The sequence below is a fragment of the Diadema antillarum genome, unplaced genomic scaffold (genome assembly GCF_040938485.1).
Source record: "Diadema antillarum isolate AM-2024a unplaced genomic scaffold, OU_Dant_1.0 seq00000030_RagTag, whole genome shotgun sequence".
NCBI lineage: Eukaryota > Metazoa > Echinodermata > Echinoidea > Diadematoida > Diadematidae > Diadema > Diadema antillarum.
In genome coordinates this window covers 917,348-937,658 of record NW_027271146.1, presented here as the reverse complement: position 1 = coordinate 937,658, position 20,311 = coordinate 917,348, and the positions used below count along the sequence as shown (strand labels likewise).

General features: G+C 37.9%; 1 protein-coding gene across 1 annotated transcript in view; it reads left to right on the top strand.

Annotated features, from left to right (window-relative positions):
• LOC139725284 (protein O-linked-mannose beta-1,2-N-acetylglucosaminyltransferase 1-like) overlaps positions 1–20,311 on the top strand; it is a 127,419-nt gene that overhangs the window by 66,306 nt on the left and 40,802 nt on the right. The window contains exon 3 of the mRNA XM_071636371.1: positions 3,523–3,616. Within this exon, the coding sequence (XP_071492472.1) occupies positions 3,523–3,616 (94 nt within the window). The remainder of the gene's footprint in view (positions 1–3,522; positions 3,617–20,311) is intronic.

Below are 20,311 nucleotides of genomic sequence, written 5' to 3'. Positions count from 1 at the left end.
GTGATTTACATGCCACAATTAACGCATACCTTAAAATTAGCAATGAGGGTAGCTGAATTACTGCATTGTGATATCAGCCAGGCTGATTTATATCCTTACCTAGTGCAGAGTCAAAATAAGTCTCTTTCTGGAGACAATCTACCTGACAGTTTATACACTTTTGTTTGTTTGTTTGTTTGTTTGTTTCCATTTTTCATCTGAGAAGATGGCTGGATAGCCCATATTCCGCTGCACTAGCTGGTCTGTATTCGTGGTGTCCAGTTGTGTGAGTACTTAGGGCAGACCACTTCACCTGGTAATGCAACCTGCTCTTAACGATGACTGAATGAAGCAGGGTCATTTTAGTACGTGGGTTGTGACTCTCTTACACATGGGACCTCCATTTTGTGTCCTATCCAAGGGACAGAGTGTTTTGCCTCTACTACAGGAGATAACACACACCGTTGCTCAGCAACACTCGCTGGGTTAAAGCTTTTAGACTATGAGATGGGTGATTTTGTTTTGTTATGTTTTATTTGTGTTTTTTGCCAGGAGAACTGAATGACTTGTAAATATGCTGAATTAGCCTGGTTTGTTCAAAGTTTTGACCGTAGGAGAGAACTTTTGAATTGGACAGGAGATTAGAAAACCACATCGGCTTTTCTGTAACCTTTTCTACCAGAGAACATTCTGTCAAAATGACATTGGTTAGGCTAATGACATAATCAATTCCTAAACTGAAGTATGTTTCAGATTTATTGAAAAAAATTGTGCATCATTGTGAGCAATGCAATCATTTCCAACTTCATTTCTCAGCAAATTGGCCCAATTTGCAAATTGCGTAATACCCTAATGGCCAGCTGAACTGGCTGGCTGATAGAGTGTGTCAAAAATGATCAATTTATGCATGGACCTCTTTGGCACATTACTTTCGGCAGGCATTCCTTGTAAGTACTCTTTCCTGTCTTTCCGTACACCCGGTGTGATAATGGTTTGTGGATTACTCTAGATGTACCGTTCATTCACCTTTACCGTGACAAAAAGTGTTTGTCCTTAATTCACTGAAGCTGTGTGAGAGGTAACATGTTAATCTGAACTTTAAGGCCTGGTAACAAGAAGATTGCGACTCTTCATATTTAGCGGGCTTTTTGCCCATCCCATTCCCTGGTTAATTATCCTACTAATGTCAGGGAAAATTGAAATTGTGATGAGATGGGATATCGTGGCAATGCTGGGTAGTTGAAATTCATCTCCTGCGTCGAGATACAAATTGGAATCTTTCAAATTTGTCGCCCTGAATGTTTCATGAGGTAGATAGATACAGGAAGGATGAGGCGGAAGATTTGAGGAAGATTTCCTGGAGGTAGGAGAAGGAAGAGATGAGATGCTAAGAGTCCATGACGTGGTAGAATCTCCTCACGATAGCCTCATCTTTGGTCTGTTTAGATGATAACAGGATGTCAGGAGAGATTTTTCATGTGATGCTGCAAGCAGATTTTTCCTTTTAGAGAGGAGAAGCTCTCCAAACTGTGTTGCCAATGGGACTTGGGAAGCAAATCGATTCATAACTTCTTGGAAAAATTCTGATTATGTGAACTTTTTTTTTTTCTGGATATTGTGCCTGATTCTTATGTCACATGTATTTTACATGTGGACTTTGCTACTCAAAAATATGACCCACTTGCATTTGCTTGGGTCAAAGCTGTTGTTACTCTGTTGAGAAGTATTGCTTCAAACTGAACAGTATCATGAAAAAAAAATGTGCTGTTCTTTAGATGTATTGTTCCTTCTTCAACATTGAATACCAAAACTGAAGTACAGTGTTAAAAAAACTTGCCTTAGAAGTTATGAGTACGAAGATCAAAATGAACTACAGTGATGAATTGGTCGAATGTCTGTGTGTGTCAGCATTGTTTTACACTGTGAGACTTTTTGCAATGATTGGCCAGACATTCGTTGGCTCACAGTTAAACAAATTTTATGCCGCACCTGTGGTGGAGATGTATCAGTGTCTGCTTTCATTATGTGACACACCAGTGTACATCTTTATATGCAGAATTAGCCGCAGCCAATCAGAGAACGGGAGACTGGTATCAGTCTTGATCGACCAGAGTTTTCTGCAGGCACCTATGTTGGTAGCCGTAGAATTAATTCAATATCCCTTTGCCGTGACGTGGCTTTGTTTAACTCGGCAAATCTCCGCCATCTCCCCCGTCCATCCTCCCGTGGCGTGCCTTCATTAATCCTGATTTTCCCTCTTGAAACATGAAAGAGCTGACTAAATGGGGCTCATTAATGAGGGAAAATGTCAAGACCAGGGGACGGCGGAATTGGTGTCAGGAGTGGGATTAGGGGGTGTAGAGAGACAAGTCTGTCGGTTGGTAGACTGGAGGAGGGTGCCTGATGGAGGGGGATGCGGGATGGAGGCGGAAGAGAGTGGAGGAGGAGGAGGAGGAGGAGAGAGAAATAGGGAAAGAGAGAGAGAGGGAATATGAAACTGTTTTTGGTATGAGCATCCATGATGTTTAAGCTCAGGAATCTGAAGATTTAACTTGGATTCCATGGTGACATGTAGCAGGTACTACAAAGATTGGTGTGAAAGGCTTAGCAGGTAGCAGGTGGAATCTAAGGGTGGATGGTTTGAAGTATGATCCCTGAAAGCTGAAGGAGAAAATTTCACTCACCATGTTTGAAGCTGGATTTCAAAGTTGTTGATGTTGTTTGTTGTGTGCTATAGTGTCATTCTCAGCCACTGCGATTGTAGTGTTGTTTTGTCCTGGAGGTTTGGGGTCTAGCACTGTACAGGGAAGGTACTTTGTATTCTGTAGTTTCACAGCTTTTCAATAATTCCTTGTAAAGAACACTGGGATTGATGGATCAAACATATCGTTTCATTAAGTCTGTGATTCTAATGTCAGAAGGATATTCAAGCAGAGCTGGTGTAGTTGACATTTTCATTATTATAGAATGCAGGTAAAAATGACCTGCTTATTTTCAATGTCAAGCACACTGTTTGAGATTGGCTCTAACAGTTTAAATCGGTTAATTGGATTTCTTTTTTAAGTTCAGATATTTAGATATGAAATAAGCACATAATTGTCACACACTCTTCCCTTGGATAATTGTAAAGAAATGCTACAAATGTAGTCATTAAGATTATTATGTCATAGCATTCCTTGTGTGAAACACTAGTGCATCGTAAGTACTGTTTCAAAATGCGTTAATGGGCTTGAATAATGCAAGCGGAAAGATGTGTAATGTTGGTGATTGCTGAAAGTTGGTTGCAAGACTGCTGGTGAATGTAATTTTTGAATAGGTAGACATAATATTAATGTATAATTTGTGGAAAGCAAGAACAGTGATATTTTTTAGCTTCCCCATACCCGTCGTGATGTGTCATGTGCTTGATTTATATGCAAATTTGTATTGTATTCAAAGCCCACAACTCTGTAGACTCCACTGCTCTCATTAAAAAAATACTTTCATTCATTTCATGTTTCAAGTTGTATAACTCAAAACATGACTATTTTCTCCCTTCTCCAGATGGTTTTGTTAGCTGTTCTTCTCGTCACAGTACTCATCAACATTTTATTCATAGCAGAGACTGGGAGGAGACTAAGAGAGTCACAAATTGAAGGTAATCACGAACTTCATTTGCTTTCATTTGACAGCGTTTTAAGAGTAGTGCTTTTTTCACTAAGCCAGGAAGATAGAAGACAGCGCTTGTCATTGAAAGGAAGCTAACCGTAAATGTCATCCAGTTTTTGTATGTCATCAGGCTCCGTCCTTTTCGTAGGGATAAAGACACAACATGAAGGAGGCTGGTTTAAAGAGAACGTCTTCTGTAAGGTCAGCACCTCTTAAAAGAACACGAGGAAGATGTCACAAAATCTTGTAGTACTCTTTTTTGTTTGTGCTGAGAAACTGATGTTAAGTCATGAGTGGCAAAGTTTTTTATCTTTGCCTGATACATGTATCTTACTCCATGAAAAGGGACTTATTGAGCTATCCTTGCAGTATAAATTAGGATGATTTCTGACCTTGTATATTTTTTTGTCATTTTTTATACTTATCGCTTGTCTAGTCATCGTTACTTTTACTATTTCAGTTGAGTAATTCATTGACGTTCATGACATTTGTAATACCCATAATACTGTTTCTTTGCCAAATATCAAATCTGATTTATTTAGTTTGTGCATAAATTCACTTAATGCTTTAGGTAAAAAAAATGCATTTCCTGTTGTACATTGTAAAAAAAAAAGTAAGAAGAATGGGGTACTTTTTGCTTAAAAGACTTTATGCTTCAGTATCATAGCATTATTGCAAGAATAGCAAAGGCTGATAATTCTGAAAAACTGGTTAGTTGTTGCTATGGTAACTAGTATCGTTGCAAGGTATTACTATAGGAAGTCTTTGTATGTGATGATGTGATGGAGCCCTAATTTCTGACAGAAACTCCCTTCAGAAATGAAAAATTGAGGTAAGTAGTATGAGATACAGAACAGTAAACTGACAATTTCTGCATTGATGCAGGCACATGTTCCCACTCTATCACAGACCTGCCAAATTAAACCATTGGCCCGTGAGACTGAAACATCTTTTAATCAAATGAGTTTTCAGACTCTTAACTTCATTATGTAGAGAGGAGCAAGCATGGAAACATCATGCCTAAACTCTATGAAATCTGTGCTTGCTGAGTTTTATGCTCATGTGTTTCGTCGATGAATTTCAATGCGAAGCAAATGTGTCTCTTCAAAGCCCCATCATCAGGCTACGAAAGCTTGAGAGCTCCTGATGGATTAGACCTTTTTAAAATGCTGATCTCTGTATTTTCAGCGATGGTGCCAATTTGCTGGTCGGCTTCTTTTCCTGTTAGAAAAGGCAATAAAAGCTCACTCAGTAGCTAAGGGGGAACTTCAGCCATGCAGGCAGGGTGGGGATAGGATTTAAAAGACAGCGCCTCAAATTTCACATTCACAATCATCAGCCATTTGTCAAAGTCGGTGAATAAGGCAAAATATGGCATATATTGCCGGCATTAGCATCACCATTGTGGATGCTTGTTATATCTTAGAGCCAGTGTATGTGTTCTGGTCTATGCTTGCTTGGTGAAATTCAAATATGTATCTACTGGATCGAGGGGCAATAATGATAATGGTAATACGGTGTTATTTACAAGGGTAGCTTCTTTAATGTTTTCCTTGTTCTGCACCAGGGTAGGATCAGCCAGGTGATATTTCCCTAACATTGCCTGGATCCTGATTATTCACATTGAAGAAGAGATGAGGAACATTTCTAAATCTGAAAAGAAAAATGCTGTCTTGATAATGTGTGCAGTAGGGAGGATTTGAACTCGGGACCTCAGAGTTGAAAGTCCTGCGCCTCAACCACTGAACCACAGTTTTATCATTGTAGAGAAGGAACATAACAAACGAACATAGTATAGATGCAGACAAATATTTTACTCATGAATCTAACAGTACGAACTGGATAGATGAAAGCTGAAGAGATTAAGTTGCAAATTGAAAGAGATTCACCCAGGAAATTGAAAATTTATAAGTAAAATAATATGTGGTGTTTGAATTGGGAAGGGTTTACCTGATTTGAATAAAACATGAATTATCATATGTTAGCAAATTCTTGTATGAATAATATTCCCAAGCTTTGCAGATGATGTACACCAAACTGTATTCTTACCTGAAGACAAGGGTCAGTGTAAACTCAGTTGGAGTAGAGTGAGTGTGGAATCACCCCAAAAAAGAATAATAATAATGACGAGAGAAAAACACTCCCATCTTCATTTTAATGTAAAATAAAAAGAGAGTCAGAAAAAAGGCTTGCTCAGTTGATAAGCAAGATAATGACTTCTGGGAGAGACCACTTTGAAATGACAGAGTTCAGAATAACTGGCCAGCCGGTCAGATCCAATTTGGAGTGGATTAAATCCCTAGGAAGGGTGAGTTATTCATAATAATTATGCCAGGTAGGGAGTATCGGCCCCAGCAATGATGAGTAGAGTCACTAGCATTTCAGGTTGATGGATAACTTTGGAATTTTGAATCAGAAACACAAATGAATTTTCCTCTTTACATTTCGTTATATTTGTCTACTTAGCACGATCTGTGCAACCAGAAGAGCTTATACAAGATTGAAAAGAGGCATTTTCATGCTCCGTACTTTGTGACGCTCAACGTCATATGAGTTCTACCGACCAGAACTAATCAGTTGAGATGTCGCTCCTTGTTAGTTATTGTTGAGCCAGAGAAGTACAAAGACTCAGTCAAAGAGTTGATGGGATTTTAACCCTACAAGAGGGATGGTGCTATGTCACATTTCATTTTATCTGGATAAGATTCTTGTCATCTTTTGAATCAGACCAATTTGCTTGAAGTGTAAAGTGAGCTAAAAATGAATAAAGGGAAAGGAATAATCGTCCCTTGCTTACGACAGGGCATGAGGAAGGGGGGGGGGGGGAGGGGTAGAAGGAAACCTTTTGATGACAGTTTGTTGTTGTTGTTGTTCTGCCTATCCGGTCACCAACCCTAAGCTGCCACGGCTACATCAAATTTTTGTAGAAATTGATGTATTGATGTCTTTTGGCAGAATTGTAAGCTTAGTACTCTACATTGTAAGGTAAAAATGAAAGAGACATTCCAGAAATACTTTCACTACACACAGCTGTTCCCTCAAACAATCTGTGAGGAAATTGAACACTTAATTCTAGAACAAGTAGAAGTGTGATCTTCTGACAAACTGGCAGATTTTAGAGAGAATCTCAAGTGGGCCTATTATTGTACCTGTAAGCCTATTACCAAACATGATCTGTAATGTGGCAATAGTGCTGTTCTCATTGCGAAAAATTTCAGAATTTGGGTCACATCGTTTTGATCCCCCTCACTGTAAAAAAAAACAAAAAACAAAAAACAAAAAACAAAAAAAAACTCTTTGGTCGCGATTTACCTGCTGATTATTTGCGAAGAGTTGTTTTGAATAGTTTGCTTACCAGTCTATATCTAAAGGTCAATTCAATGTATCACGGCATGCCACAGCATAGTAAAAAAAAAATTGCAAGGAGTGACTTGCGTAGTGCATTGTGGGATATAAATAATACAATTTTGATTTTTTTTTTTTAGTCACTGTTTGTCACTGCACAACTTTGTGCCTTTTTGAAAAAAAAAAATGGTGCAAATTTGTTTGATCTCGATGGCTACCCATATTTCGTGAAAAAATAGATGTTCTGTTCTGTTCTAACTTTAAAAATGTCGAACTTGGGTAGCAATTAGGATCGTGACTCCCAAAAATATGTGTGTGTGTGTGTGTGTGTGTGTGTGTGTGTTTTAGTGCAATGAGAACATCACTAATGATAACCTACTTCATCCTAGGCACTCGTGTTTAACTTCTTGCTGCAATCATTCATTAAAATCACTTCAAATTTTTGATTTAATTAAGTTTTTTTCTTTCATCAAAGTTTGATAGTTGTTCACTTTGAAGTATGGTTAAAAAAGATTGATAGTTTTTCACTTTGAAGTAGAGTTAAAAAAGTTTTTGAATCATTTCACCCGAAATTGCTTCTTCTTCTTTCTTTCTTTTTTTTACAATATGCCCAGTTTTTTGTTTTTGTTTTTTGTTTTTGCCATATAAGGCCGTTTCAGCTAGTGTGTTTACCTTGATGATATCTGTTTTTGAAATCATGCTCACAGTTCTTGGATTGGTGTTTGAGTGTAGAAGAAAGCCGCTGTCTCAAATTAGTTTTTACATCATCCTGGTTTTCATCTCGTCATAATGAGGGGGAGGCAAACTTGGTTGATGGATCGGGATAGAAAATGGATCTGATTTGTAAACGCCTCCTCATCAGCTGCACTGTAATTGTAACAAAATGTGTGAATGCATGATTTGACATGACTGATGACCGCGCTGAGAAGACAAGAGTAAATTTGGAAACTAGAAAAGGGTTTGTACTGACCCGTAGGTATCTGGAGCTATGTGATCAAAAGATTAAAATGCAAGAATTTCTATGAAATGTTGTTGATTTGATATATCTTTTTCTTCTCTTAAATGGCAGGTTGTTGATATATCCTGTCCAAATTCATTGAAGTGTATGGCACAATGTGCCTGGTTGATACTGTTTGCTGTGTGAATAGTTCTGTAGAAGGATTTTTACAGCAGTCATTTTTGCACTGTGCAGGATAATAATTTGCGCTGGTTTTAAGTGCAGAGAGGATATACTGAAAAGTTTTCCTTGCTCTTTGACATCATTTGTTGTAAACTGCAAGCACTTAAAATCCGTAATGTGAATTGGTAGGGAGAGAGGATGTCAAACTGCTGTGAGAGAATCAGATTGATGACAAAAAAATCAAGCAGAATTTATTCACTGATGAGAGTTCTTGATCTGCATAATTAAATTTTTAGTTTCTGGATTCATGGGGTATGTGTTTGAATTCTTTATGCATTTATTTTCTTTTAGTTATTTCATTTCAGAGTTGTGAAGAATTCAGTGCCCATATGTTGCGTCTATGCTTGAACATTATTATTCATAAACATTTTATGTCAAGTTGGGAGTTAACACAATTACTGTTGATTCAGATCACACTTCATAGGCCATTTTTACTGAGAGTGAGCTGAGGTTTGCATGAAGAAAAACAAAAAAAAATAGGAGAGGATTGACTGTAGATCACTTCTTTTTTTTTACATTTCCAAAAAAAAAAAAATGTGCATATAATAGATTAAATAGGAAGACAAAATGGAAAAAAAATGTTCTCATAGATATTTTATATGATGTATGAATTGTACATGTTGAAGTAGATGGGTGGATGGATTAGTAGAGTTGGTATTAGAAGATGAGTAGATAGGGAGGTTGTTACTTGGATGCATGGACATGAAAGACTTACTATGCACACAGGAAAGAATGGGAAAGGGGAAATGGATAAGAGGATAATAATAAGAAGAAAGAGAAAAGAAACGATCTGTCTGTATAGATGGCATTGACTGGTTCCTAGTCTGTAGGGTGAATGCCTGTGGATCAATAGCAATGGAATTAGCATTGAGTACTGGGATACAGAGATGCAGCTAGCCACTAGCCAGTGAGGAAGGGTAAAAATGACTGAAGGGTTATATAGCAAGAAAGGAAGGAAGGGGGGGGGGGGTGGTTAAAGGAGAAAGTAAAGAGAGTAGCTTGGATGCTGGTCTTACAGGCCATTTTTTGTCTCACAACCGCTGCTTCAAGGATGTCTTTAGTTTTGTGAACAGTACCTTTCCTGGTGGTGAAGATAAAATAGAGCCCTTTTTACACTTGTGTTTCTTAACCTCGTACTTTCTCTGACCCAGGACTATCGTTAGTCCCGTACCAGTTTTTTCAGCTTTTTACACTCGCCAATAAGTCCCGTACTAAGCTCTTGTCCGGGGCTAAGGAGAAAATTGACCTTTTTACACTCGTATTTCTTAGTCCGGTACTTTCCAAACCACATGCATATTCATGATTACGCTGTGCACTGTACACGTACATGCACGCTCCGGCAGCGCTTGATTATCTCGTTTCTGATTGGTCAGTGGGGGTCAGACTTCGTCTCCGTCGCTTAGCCCCGGATTATTTTTTCATTCTGTTTACACTCGTTTGCTTGGCACCGCAATTGCGGTGCTAACCCTGCTATTTTGCAGGGCCAGATAGTACGGGACTATCGGTGGGGCTAGCCCACTTTGGCAAAACCGAGTGTAAACAGAAAGTGGGCTAAGGAAAGTCTGGTACCAACGGTGGGGCTAAGGCCCCCCCCCCCCCCCCCTTAGCCCCACCATTGGTACGGGACTAAGCAAAAATTCGCAAGTGTAAAAAGCCCTTTAGGCTCTCAGTATCGAAGTATTGGGGGGGGGGGATGGCTCCAAACAACTTGCTGAAGCTTTGATATATGTATGGCTGGTGTGCAAAGTTTACACAGAAACTTTGCAAATTATGTCAGTGCTGTTGGAAGTAATGTGAAGATTTTATGATGTCATCTTGGTGCATTTGAGTGAGCCTTAGAATACTATTATGGAAATCTAGGAAATTGTTCAATTTCCAACAGACAGACTTTGAGTATCACTTGCACCCACAGTGTTCTAGATTCTATATATCATAGGGCCTGCTGTAGATACAGTACTACTAGTAGTCATTTAAAATTTGGTGAAAGTTGTGAAGGAAAGCTTTTATCAGGGAAAGGGCAGTCTACCCATGTCATATCCGTTTTTCACTTCTCATTTCTTCTTAAAGGACAAGTTCACCTTTATAAACATAAGGATTGAGAAAATGCAACAATATTATTAGAACACATCAGTGAAAGTTTGAGGAAAATTGGACAATCGATGCAAAAGTTATGAATTTTTAAAATTTTTGTGTTGGAACCGCTGGATGAGGAGACTACTACAGCTTGTGAGTCATATGCGTATACAACAGTATAAAGAAAATATAAAAGAAAATTCAACATATTTTCACTTTTTTCGCAAAATAAAAGAGCAATTGACTTGCCTCTTTCTAAGGGCAGGGGGAATAATATTACCCATAACATGTATCGGTAACGAGTCAGGGGAATGTGTACTTTCTTCAAAAGATGGAATTTTGTGAAATTCTCTTTATATTTTCCTTATATTGTTGTACGCATGTGACATCTAAGTTATTCATACACTGCAGTAGTCTTCTCATCCAGCGGGTACTGCACAAAAACTTCAAAAAATCATAACTTTTGAACGGATTGTTTGATTTTCCTCAAACTTTCAATGATGTGTTCTACTGATATTGCTACATTCTCTCAATCCTTATGTTTATGAAGGTGAACTTGTCCTTTAAACTGTACTGGATGGAATGCTGACTTTTAGGGCACATATTTTCCATGACCCCATTCAGTGCATAACAAAGTCAGGTCTGTAAATTTCCGGCTCGCTATTCTTGATGGTAAATAAGTCTGGTGCTTGTCATACTCCTGATATTAATTAAGTGTGGGGTAGAACAGGTATTTTAGATATCTAATAGTGAGATTGAATCAAATCAGTCAAATTTGTGAAAATGCTAATATTTTGACATTAAAGTGAATTATATTTGGAATTATTGATATCTTTTTTCTTATTTTCCCTTGAGATATGATAACTTCATGCAGAATGAATACCTTGTTACAAAAATAATTGAAACTCTATAGTATCCAATAGAACTTAGAAGGGAAAAAGTGACAGAAACATCATTCAGTAGATAAAGCACTTCTTTACTGACTGAAGATTTCAAGGGATGCTATTCTGAAGAGATAACCAGTTCTCAAATAGTCCTTCGTCTTTACCCTTAAAACCTCAGTCAGAGTAAAAAAAGGATTTGTAGCACAAAGAGCACTGTCCTTGTGATGTAGCCATTTTGTCCTCGTAGATCAAAACTATATGCTCATATTTCCAGTGACACCCACCGGGGAGCTGATTGTATGAATTCATGTAATGGGTTAGTATCAAATCCTTCCCTAGGATGGGATAGGCTTTGAAAGAAGGCATCACCTTGTCCTGATAGCATCCCTCTAACCTGGGGGCATCCCTGTAAAGAGATTCTTAACTTTCAGGCCAACTTTACCCTTTCATCCCACTCTTGGGCATTGGGGATGGGTTACCATGGTAATGTTTTCATCCCTGAAAAACACCCTCAAGCCCCAAGGAGTGCCCAGGGCTGATGATGTATGGTGTTACTGTCCCCAGCCTCTACTGTAGACATGTAGGAGGTGGATTACTAAGAGGAAGCTATAAAATCTTCTGAGAGGGCCATTATGGCTAAGGCTGGAGCGGGTTTGGCCCCCAAAGCCTGCCGATTATATATAGCCATTCCTCGGATGCCTAGAATTTCGATTGGCAGCATTTTTTCTCCCCTGGAGTTGATGGAAGACATGTCAAGAGCTGGTGATGTATGCACATAGAGGGAGCTATAGAATCGCCTCCACAGGCGCTGCTGTCTGCTGGGATGTGTCCACACCAGCCTCCCACGTTCATCCCAGCCAGAGGTCTGGGGGAGGTGGCAGTGATGTGTCCTGACAGTGGAGTGGCCTTGCAGCAACACCTTTGTGTGGTAATGTCTGAAATATTTGTGGAACAGCTGCAGCTGATATCAGTCTCTGGCTTCTTGTGGTCAAACTCTTGCCCCCTCATCCCTCCTTTTTAAATCTCTAGAGCCATCTCCTTTAGCTTCTACAAATCATTTCAGGGAGAATGCAAACTCTACTGGCCAAATTTATTTTAAGGTGAACAACTTCTTTGCAGAATACTGTACACGCCACGCCATATATTTAGCGAGTCTAAATTTTCACGAATTGGAAGGTCCCGACGATTTTGTTAGTGGTTAAATTTGCGATTGTGGAGTCCTGTACAGAATGGAGAAATGTATGCGTACGTCACAATCATAGCTTGATCAGAGGCAATATTTTGGCATGTCTTTCATTTCACGAATAGCACCTGACTAGCGAAATTCATGAAAATAAAAACCTTGCGAAATATTCGTTGTATGCAGTACATCTCCAAATATTCTTAATTTACACCTATTTCAAGAATGTAGCAAATCCTTTCTAAGCAAGTTACCGGAAGGAAAATGTCACATATCAAAGCCCCTGTCGAATGTACCTTATTGAAGTCTAGCCAATGTATAGAAATATGTGCCTTGTTTTTGCAATAGTAATACAGGTATTTGTCTTGAAAACAATCACATTCATCCCAATCGGGTTTGATTCCTATTTTTCCTCCTCCATTTCTGCCTCAATATACTGTGAAGAGACTAAAGTATTAGGTATATACATTTGTATATCTATATATTTGCAGTTGACATATGGAAATTTGGAGTTGTGAAGGTTTAGCATTTGACTATCCTGCATATTTCACAGCCATTCTGCTCATCTTTGGAAATTGGATACCAAGATCGTATCTTAATTGATAGGAGAAAAAAATGATATTGAGTAATGAGAACATCATCCTGTCCCAGTTGCCCAAAGATGTCAGAGCAAATTAAGTTCCTCAGTAAACCTTTATAGCAGCTGGTTCAATAAATCTTGGCCTCTTTCAGGCCGCTGACCAACCGCCCCCAGCTGTGCAGAGAGACGGGTATGAGGCACAGATTGGTGGCATACCATGGTGGAACGGCTGCTTGCTTCGTATTACTTACTTAATTAAAGCGAGCAGCCCTAACGTGGGAAGAGCACCCTGTTATTTCCAGGGCATCCTGCTGGCCTGAAGCTGACCGGAGGTCTGTGAGAAATTCACTCCTACTGCGGTGTTAAATTGAGAATAGGAAAAGATATAAGATAGGAGCTTGAAGGTAAATAATTGGAATCCTGAGATGATGGATTTAGAAGTTGTCTTTAATAGAGGATTCATTTATAAACATTAGGGATGATTGCAGTAAAGTGTTACGTAGCTGATTGTATCATTGGATGATCTTTCAGAATTAACATTGAAAATAAGAATGAATTTTATGATATTTGACCAATTGAGTCAGTCCTCCATTTTATTTGTTTGTATTAGTTATTCAAGCCTTCTACCTGGACTAGATGTTCAGATGAGTCATCTGGCTTTCAGTAAAACAAGTTAGAAAAGTTGATGGAAGGTACTTTGTCACAAGATGAATTTAACATTTTCTTATCTGGTAATGCATAGGCTCCATTACATATTAAAAATCAGAAAGATTACAAGTGATAGAAACCATGCAAACCTGCCACAGATTGCTTACCCTTAGAACTTGCAGTAAGAAGACTTGCAATTAAGTTTTGATTGCTCAAAGACTGGTTTTCCACTGAGTTTGGTTTCAATCTTCCAATGAAATTAAACTGTCTGAAGCAACAGGTGCTCCAGAAATACATATTAGTCCCATACCCTCAGATCTGTTCTGTTGGCATGGGAATGAATGAGTTACTTTGTCATCGCATTGATAGATTTTTCCTAATCATCTCAAGAGAAATATTTACCAAATTCCCAGTAAGGGGAGATCTTTGTGAAATACTTTGATTATTCACACTCAGATGTAGAATATGATGTTTTGATGAAGATTTGAAGATATTAAAATGAAAGGACAAAAAGCCAAGTACATGCATGATTAACCCCTTGAGGACGAGTCCCAAGTATACTCGGGCAAGTGTCTATGGGATATGAGTGTTGTAGCAACATCAGCCCATCCTCAATGGGTTGATCCAAATCAAGGTAGGAAGTGAGAAAACTCGCATGGTATTTATTTCTATTAAGTAAATGTATGTGCCATAAATATCTAAAGTAATAATAGAGCTTATTCCATTTTAATACCACATCATGATACACTGGCTTACATGAGGTACCCCAGCCACGCCTCAATGTATATGAAACAAATATAAAGTACAGGAGAATATAGAATTGATACCGAGGGAAAAAAAAAAAAGTTATTTACCAAGTTTTCAGCCAAACTCTTGGTTAAGGAATAACTTCATTGACACTTCAGTGATGCTGCACAGTGCGTCACAGTGAGGGACCAACTTGGTTGCATGGCAACGTAAAAGCAAACAAACAAAACATGTGAGGGAGAAGAGGATTGAGTGTAAAAAGGAGATGGACAAAGGAAAGAGAGTGAGATAGAAAAAAAAAGTGATGAAGATGAAGAGAAGTATGACGCAGGAGCACATCATTGTGGTCGATGAAGTCCTGGACAAGTGCCTAAGGCAGATAGTTTGAAGAATAACATTTTGCCACATTTTTTATTTCATTTTCTCATATTATTTGTGTGGACAAATTAAACTGCAGCAGAACACTTGTTTTCTCCATTCATATATTATATTGAAGTATAAACAATATCACTCTATCTGCCTATCTATCTAAATTTATCTATCTATCTGGGCTACCCATCTATATTCATTCATGTATATATAGAGGGAAAAAAAAAAGAAAAAGTATGTACACCATTTTTGTGGTGAGAGAGAGAGAGCCTTTAATAGACAGTCTTTTATTTCTCATACTGCGTTCACACATTATTTTTAGAAAAATATATATTACACCAGCAAGCATAGAGTGCACGGCGGTACAAGCTAACCTTTAAGGATTTGATTGGCACTGGTGGTAAGTCTAATCAATCTCGCAGCGTGTGTCGTGGGACCAATTTGCAAACTGATGTGAGCGCTCTCTGGATATGAAACTGTTGTTTTTCTCCCCCTTGAGTACAAATCCTGTATATTTTCCCAGCGTGTTAAATTGCAGTGTTTGTGTTGTTACATGAAGCGAATCCTTTGCTGCAGTGGTTTTGTATTTTCTTCATTATTCTTTCTATGCTCATGACTCTCAACATATGGCTGTGAAAGTATGACACTTATTGCCAAACTCTTCTACAAATTAGTCTCATATTTGACAGCACAAATTTGATAATATCAGGTTGAATTCTTTGCAGTGGCCTGCCTACCCACCACCATTATAAATACATTTAATTTGAAATATTTAACTTTATGAGAAGGTTGCTCGAAAGTATTTCTTTTTCAATGTTTATTAACATTTCATTCAAATTAAAGTGTAATCATCATCCAATAAAATGTACAGTCATAGCTTAAACTTTATGAAAATAGAGTCATAGGTACAAATTACACAGTGCTCAAAAAACTACATTGCAGTGTTCATTTATGTAGGTCTAAGTATGTTTAATTATATAACACACATACGCACGTAATCATGTAGGTAAAAAGAATATGAAATATGTTTCTATGTATATTGCCACTTGCTCTTTGTTCCTTCTTTATAGCTAGAATCAAAATGATATATATTCTATATATAGAGCCCGTGTGCATTGATATAGATTGAATGAAATAGAATGGTGACAAAAGTTATAGGCTGAAATTGATACATATAGGTCTTCTTCGCAGAAATTGCCTGTGCATTGCCCATTACACGCAGAGGTTGTTTGAAAAAAGAAAAAGAAAAGTGGCAATCAAATTGAGTGTCATTCGAGGGGAAGCAAGTGAAGTATAATGAGTTGAATTTTAGCAGCGAGGCAGCGCTGAAACATTTTTGCCTTGGTTTATTTTCCCTGTCATTGCTATATCTATTATAAATTGACGCTGTGTCTACTTTGTTCTGTGTGCCTAGCAAAAATCTTGACAGAATGTTTTACTCATGACTGAGGAGTTGTAGAAATTCACAGTGTGATGTTGCCGATCTCATTTACATGCTTTTTCAATTTGCATCAACATATTGTCTGTGGATAGCAGATAGTGTCGGAATAGATAAAACTGTTTGCTGAAACCACAAATCCTCTATGAATAAGATACTGAGGTGATCTTCAAATTTATTTCCTTTACAAACTTTACCATTTAGGGCATATATGGTGTATTGTGAAGAATTCCTTGTATAAGGTATTTTTTAACTGGCATGTTGAAAAGTAGCTACTTGATATGCCTACTTCTTGAGCTGTTCAATGGCAATGAGTCCAGTACAGGTGCAGATATCCCATGATGCTTTGCAACAAGGGTTCCTACTTGTAAGTTATTGCCTCCAATAAGAACAATACAGAATAAAGCAAAACAAAACAAAGAAAGTGTTGCATTCTACTGTTTCAAGTGTAGGATATTGCCAGAAATGCATCCCGAGGACACATTTCACTAGATACATTTTAAAGCCTGAATATTTCAAGGCTACAAAGGAGGTGAACAAAAATAAGAATGTTCTTGTTCTAAACAGAAAGGGAAAGTACCTCATTTCACATTGAGATATTGGATCACAATTTGTTTCTAGAACCTGTGCTAGGAATAAGAAAGGTGTTCTAAATGTTGAGTTGTATGAGGTGCATTTCAAATGAAATGAGAGGCGTGAAATTGATGGATTGCATGCATTATGAGCGCTAGAAATGTGTCGAGAACGAAAGGTACAATTCCATGCCCATTTCAATATCCATCCATCAGTACAACTAATGAAACTTTTCAAAGGTGTTTCCTGTGGCCATTTCATTCCCCTGGTATTCTGTAAAGTGATGTATTGGAATTGATACAATCATTACAAGAGGGGATTTGTTTTCAGAGAAAATGTTTTTCAATACCTATAGTGTAATTTTACATTTAACTGTTTCTCATAGGGTGAGGTGTGATAGCAGTTCTGTAAATCAATCAACGTCCAACACAAAAATCATTTTAACATGATTCTGGAATTGAATATGATCAAGACACAATATGTAGCATTTCCAGTGTCTTTTTTTTTTCCTGTATTAGCCTTCTGGAATGATGATTGTAGTTGGTGTCAGGCATTATGTTTAGTATAAACTTAATTGTCATGATAAGATGAAAATCTTAGTTAGAAAGTAGCGTTAAATGTTTAAACTTGTTCACAATAAATCACTGTGACAAGTTTCTGTCCTTTAGAATCAGATTCTTCTACCTCCCTAGATCGCTTCATGTTCACCCCCACGGTCCGTTGTTATCAGAGCTTATCTTCTTTCTGCGCCCTTCTATTCCGGCCGTCTATTGACAATCAACAAATCCATGTTTTACTTGCACTTTTCTTGCTCCAGACACAAATTGCCACTGGCTAAGATATATACGCCTCCCCCAAACTGCCCTTTCTGTCAGTACATAGCCCTCGTCAAATGCCAAACACTGCTTGGGTATACTCGCTCTCATCTTTTTCCCCCATTCAAGGGCAAGCAGTATGAGGAGAAGGAGTAGAGGAAAGAGAATATGCTGCCAGCCGAGCACCAGAGGTGTTTGATGTAATACAAACTATGTGGCTGTAATGAGCCTGAAGTTGTCAACATACGATATTTGCCCCTCCGTTTCAATATGCAGTCTGCAGGCCATGCAGTTGACCTTAGTCCCAGACATGATTATTGATGTGGTGCTACAAAATGTGAATGATTTCTTTCTTCAGTGTGGCAAGTTGCTAAGATCTAACCCTCTGCATACCATATTTTGTTACCTGCCCATAGGTCTATGTGTTTATGTGTGAAATTTGTGCATGTTTGACTCATTGACATGTAGAGTCAGAGATAAAGGCATTCCTTTTATGACCCTAGAATGTCCAGAGGCATTTTGACTTTGACAGATTACAAGTGATATTAGCAGAGGCTTGTTGGAGAGCTTAAAGAAATTCATATGCTGGTAGGTATAGAGGAAATAGAAATGATCTCTTTTTTTAGGACCTGGTGCAGACTAAATTTCATTTAGTCTGCAGTGGTCTGGAGGTGAAGTCTAAACCCACAATCATGTCATCTCATTAATGTCACATTGAGCTTTTGGGTTAGAGTGAGGAGTTACAGAAGGGCCATTCACACTGCCGGATAACAAAATTTTGGGCAAGAATTGCTAGGCAACTGTACCAAAAGACACTTGATCCATCACTAGAATAATTTCACACCAAAGTGAGATTTTAGCTTTGCAGCTAGCCTAGTTATCTTTATGATTTGATTATAGCTGCATGCAGCAAATTGTCTTGCCAATTGTGTTTGCCATATATAATAACTTCTCAAATTTTTGTTCAGTGTGAATAAACAACTCAAACATATCATTTTTAATGTTGTCAGAATCCCCTTATAGAATGAACCTAGTTCTTAGTTCTGACTCTCAATGGGAAACACAATGTTTCATCTCATATGTGTTTTACTTACTACTGTGTTTATAATATCTATCAGGTTGGTTCACAACTGATACAGTTATCATGAAGTTTGGAGATCTTGCTTTGTGTATTAAATACTTTCCAATCCATTTGATGCAGTGAATTCCAATGGAGGAAGGTTACAATCTTTCCACCAAAAGAATTCACAGAGATAAGCATGTAATGATTTACGTCTAACAAGCTGAAGGCCTAGAATGAGGTAAGGATTGGCATGTGAAGTGATTTATGAATGTTAGGTTTTCTTAATTTATGACTCTGTCTTTCAAGTTCGACATTATTAGTGGCTGAAGATAGACAGGAGCCAAAAATCCAATTCTTTTCTTTGTCTGGCTGTCAATGTATTTGTGAAAATACATTTCTCTGCGGCTTTCTTCGACCTGGTACTTGAAACTGAAGATAGCAGCTTTATTGCTGACTCTGTACTATGAGTGAGAAAAGAGATAGGAGCGGGACTTGGCTCCGGGCATTTGTGAAGAGACACAGTGTATATCCACTTGCCTTGATGCAAGCCTGCTGTAAGTTGGCAAGTTTTCATCTTTGACTTTATCTCATACCCTCAAGTTACACAAGAAAGAAAGATTGTAGTTGGAGTAAAGCCACCTACCCCTTAAAGATGAAAAAGAAAAAAAAACCAAACAAACAAACCAGCAAACAACAACAGTGATGGTGATGATAGTATTAATGATATCAATAATGCTGATGATGATACAACTACAAATACTAATACTAGTACCATAAATGATAGTACAATGTATATATATAACCAAACTGTCTGAGAGGAGGACAGATCTTAAAGATAATAGGAAGATTTTATTTCTAAGAAGAAGAAAATATGTAATCATATTTTTGCTTAAGTCTCTTTCTGTAGAGATGTATCAGTGAAACTCTTTCTCAAGAATTAGGCCTAAAGGTTGCTATTTTAAGAAAGTGATATATATTTTAGATTCAGTCAAAAAGTCTTTATTTATCTGTTTGCTGAATTCTTTTTCTGCATGTATATATTTTATAGCCACATTTTTACTCTTCAAATTTGTTTTATGATATTTTTGTGATTCTTGCCTCACCTCAGGTATTGTAGTCAGACGTGAAAGATGTCTGTTCAGAATACCCAATGTCCTGATGTGATTTGTATATTGTAGACTCCCTCGGCAGAGATTTCTGGGAGTATGAAAACATTGTTCCAGTAAATTGGTATGAATTGCCTTTCTCATGATTTGACCGAGCCTTGCTCTGCAAAGCGTAGAATGCAATTTGCTGTGAGCAATTTATGAGCTGTTCAGGGGATCTACCCTGTGCCGCGGGAGAGGGTTCTACTTGAAAGGTTAGGGTGTATGTTGTGTTTATTTTTGCTGTGCAACTTATTTTTATTATGTCCATTCCACTCAGCCAACAGTGTTGTCATGTTAGCAGCAGCATTGCCATGCAGCCATGAGAATAGAAGTAGCCTGAATGTAGTCGATCACTCAAAATTGGCTCACAGTTTAGATTCATGTCTTTCTGCCACGGTTTATCATGCCAATTTTGCATTATTCTTGGTGAACATGAACCACAATGTACAAAGGAGGTTTGAAAATGATCAGTGGACTCATGATTGATTTTTATAAGTTCAAGCTACATTTTTCCCACATACCAGTCCAGGGACTACAAGCATGTTTTATGCTTCCCTCAAATAATACAACAATACATTTGGACATACTTTTAAACTCAGTTAAGTTACATGTACATCGTTTGTGTCTCAATAGTTAGGAGT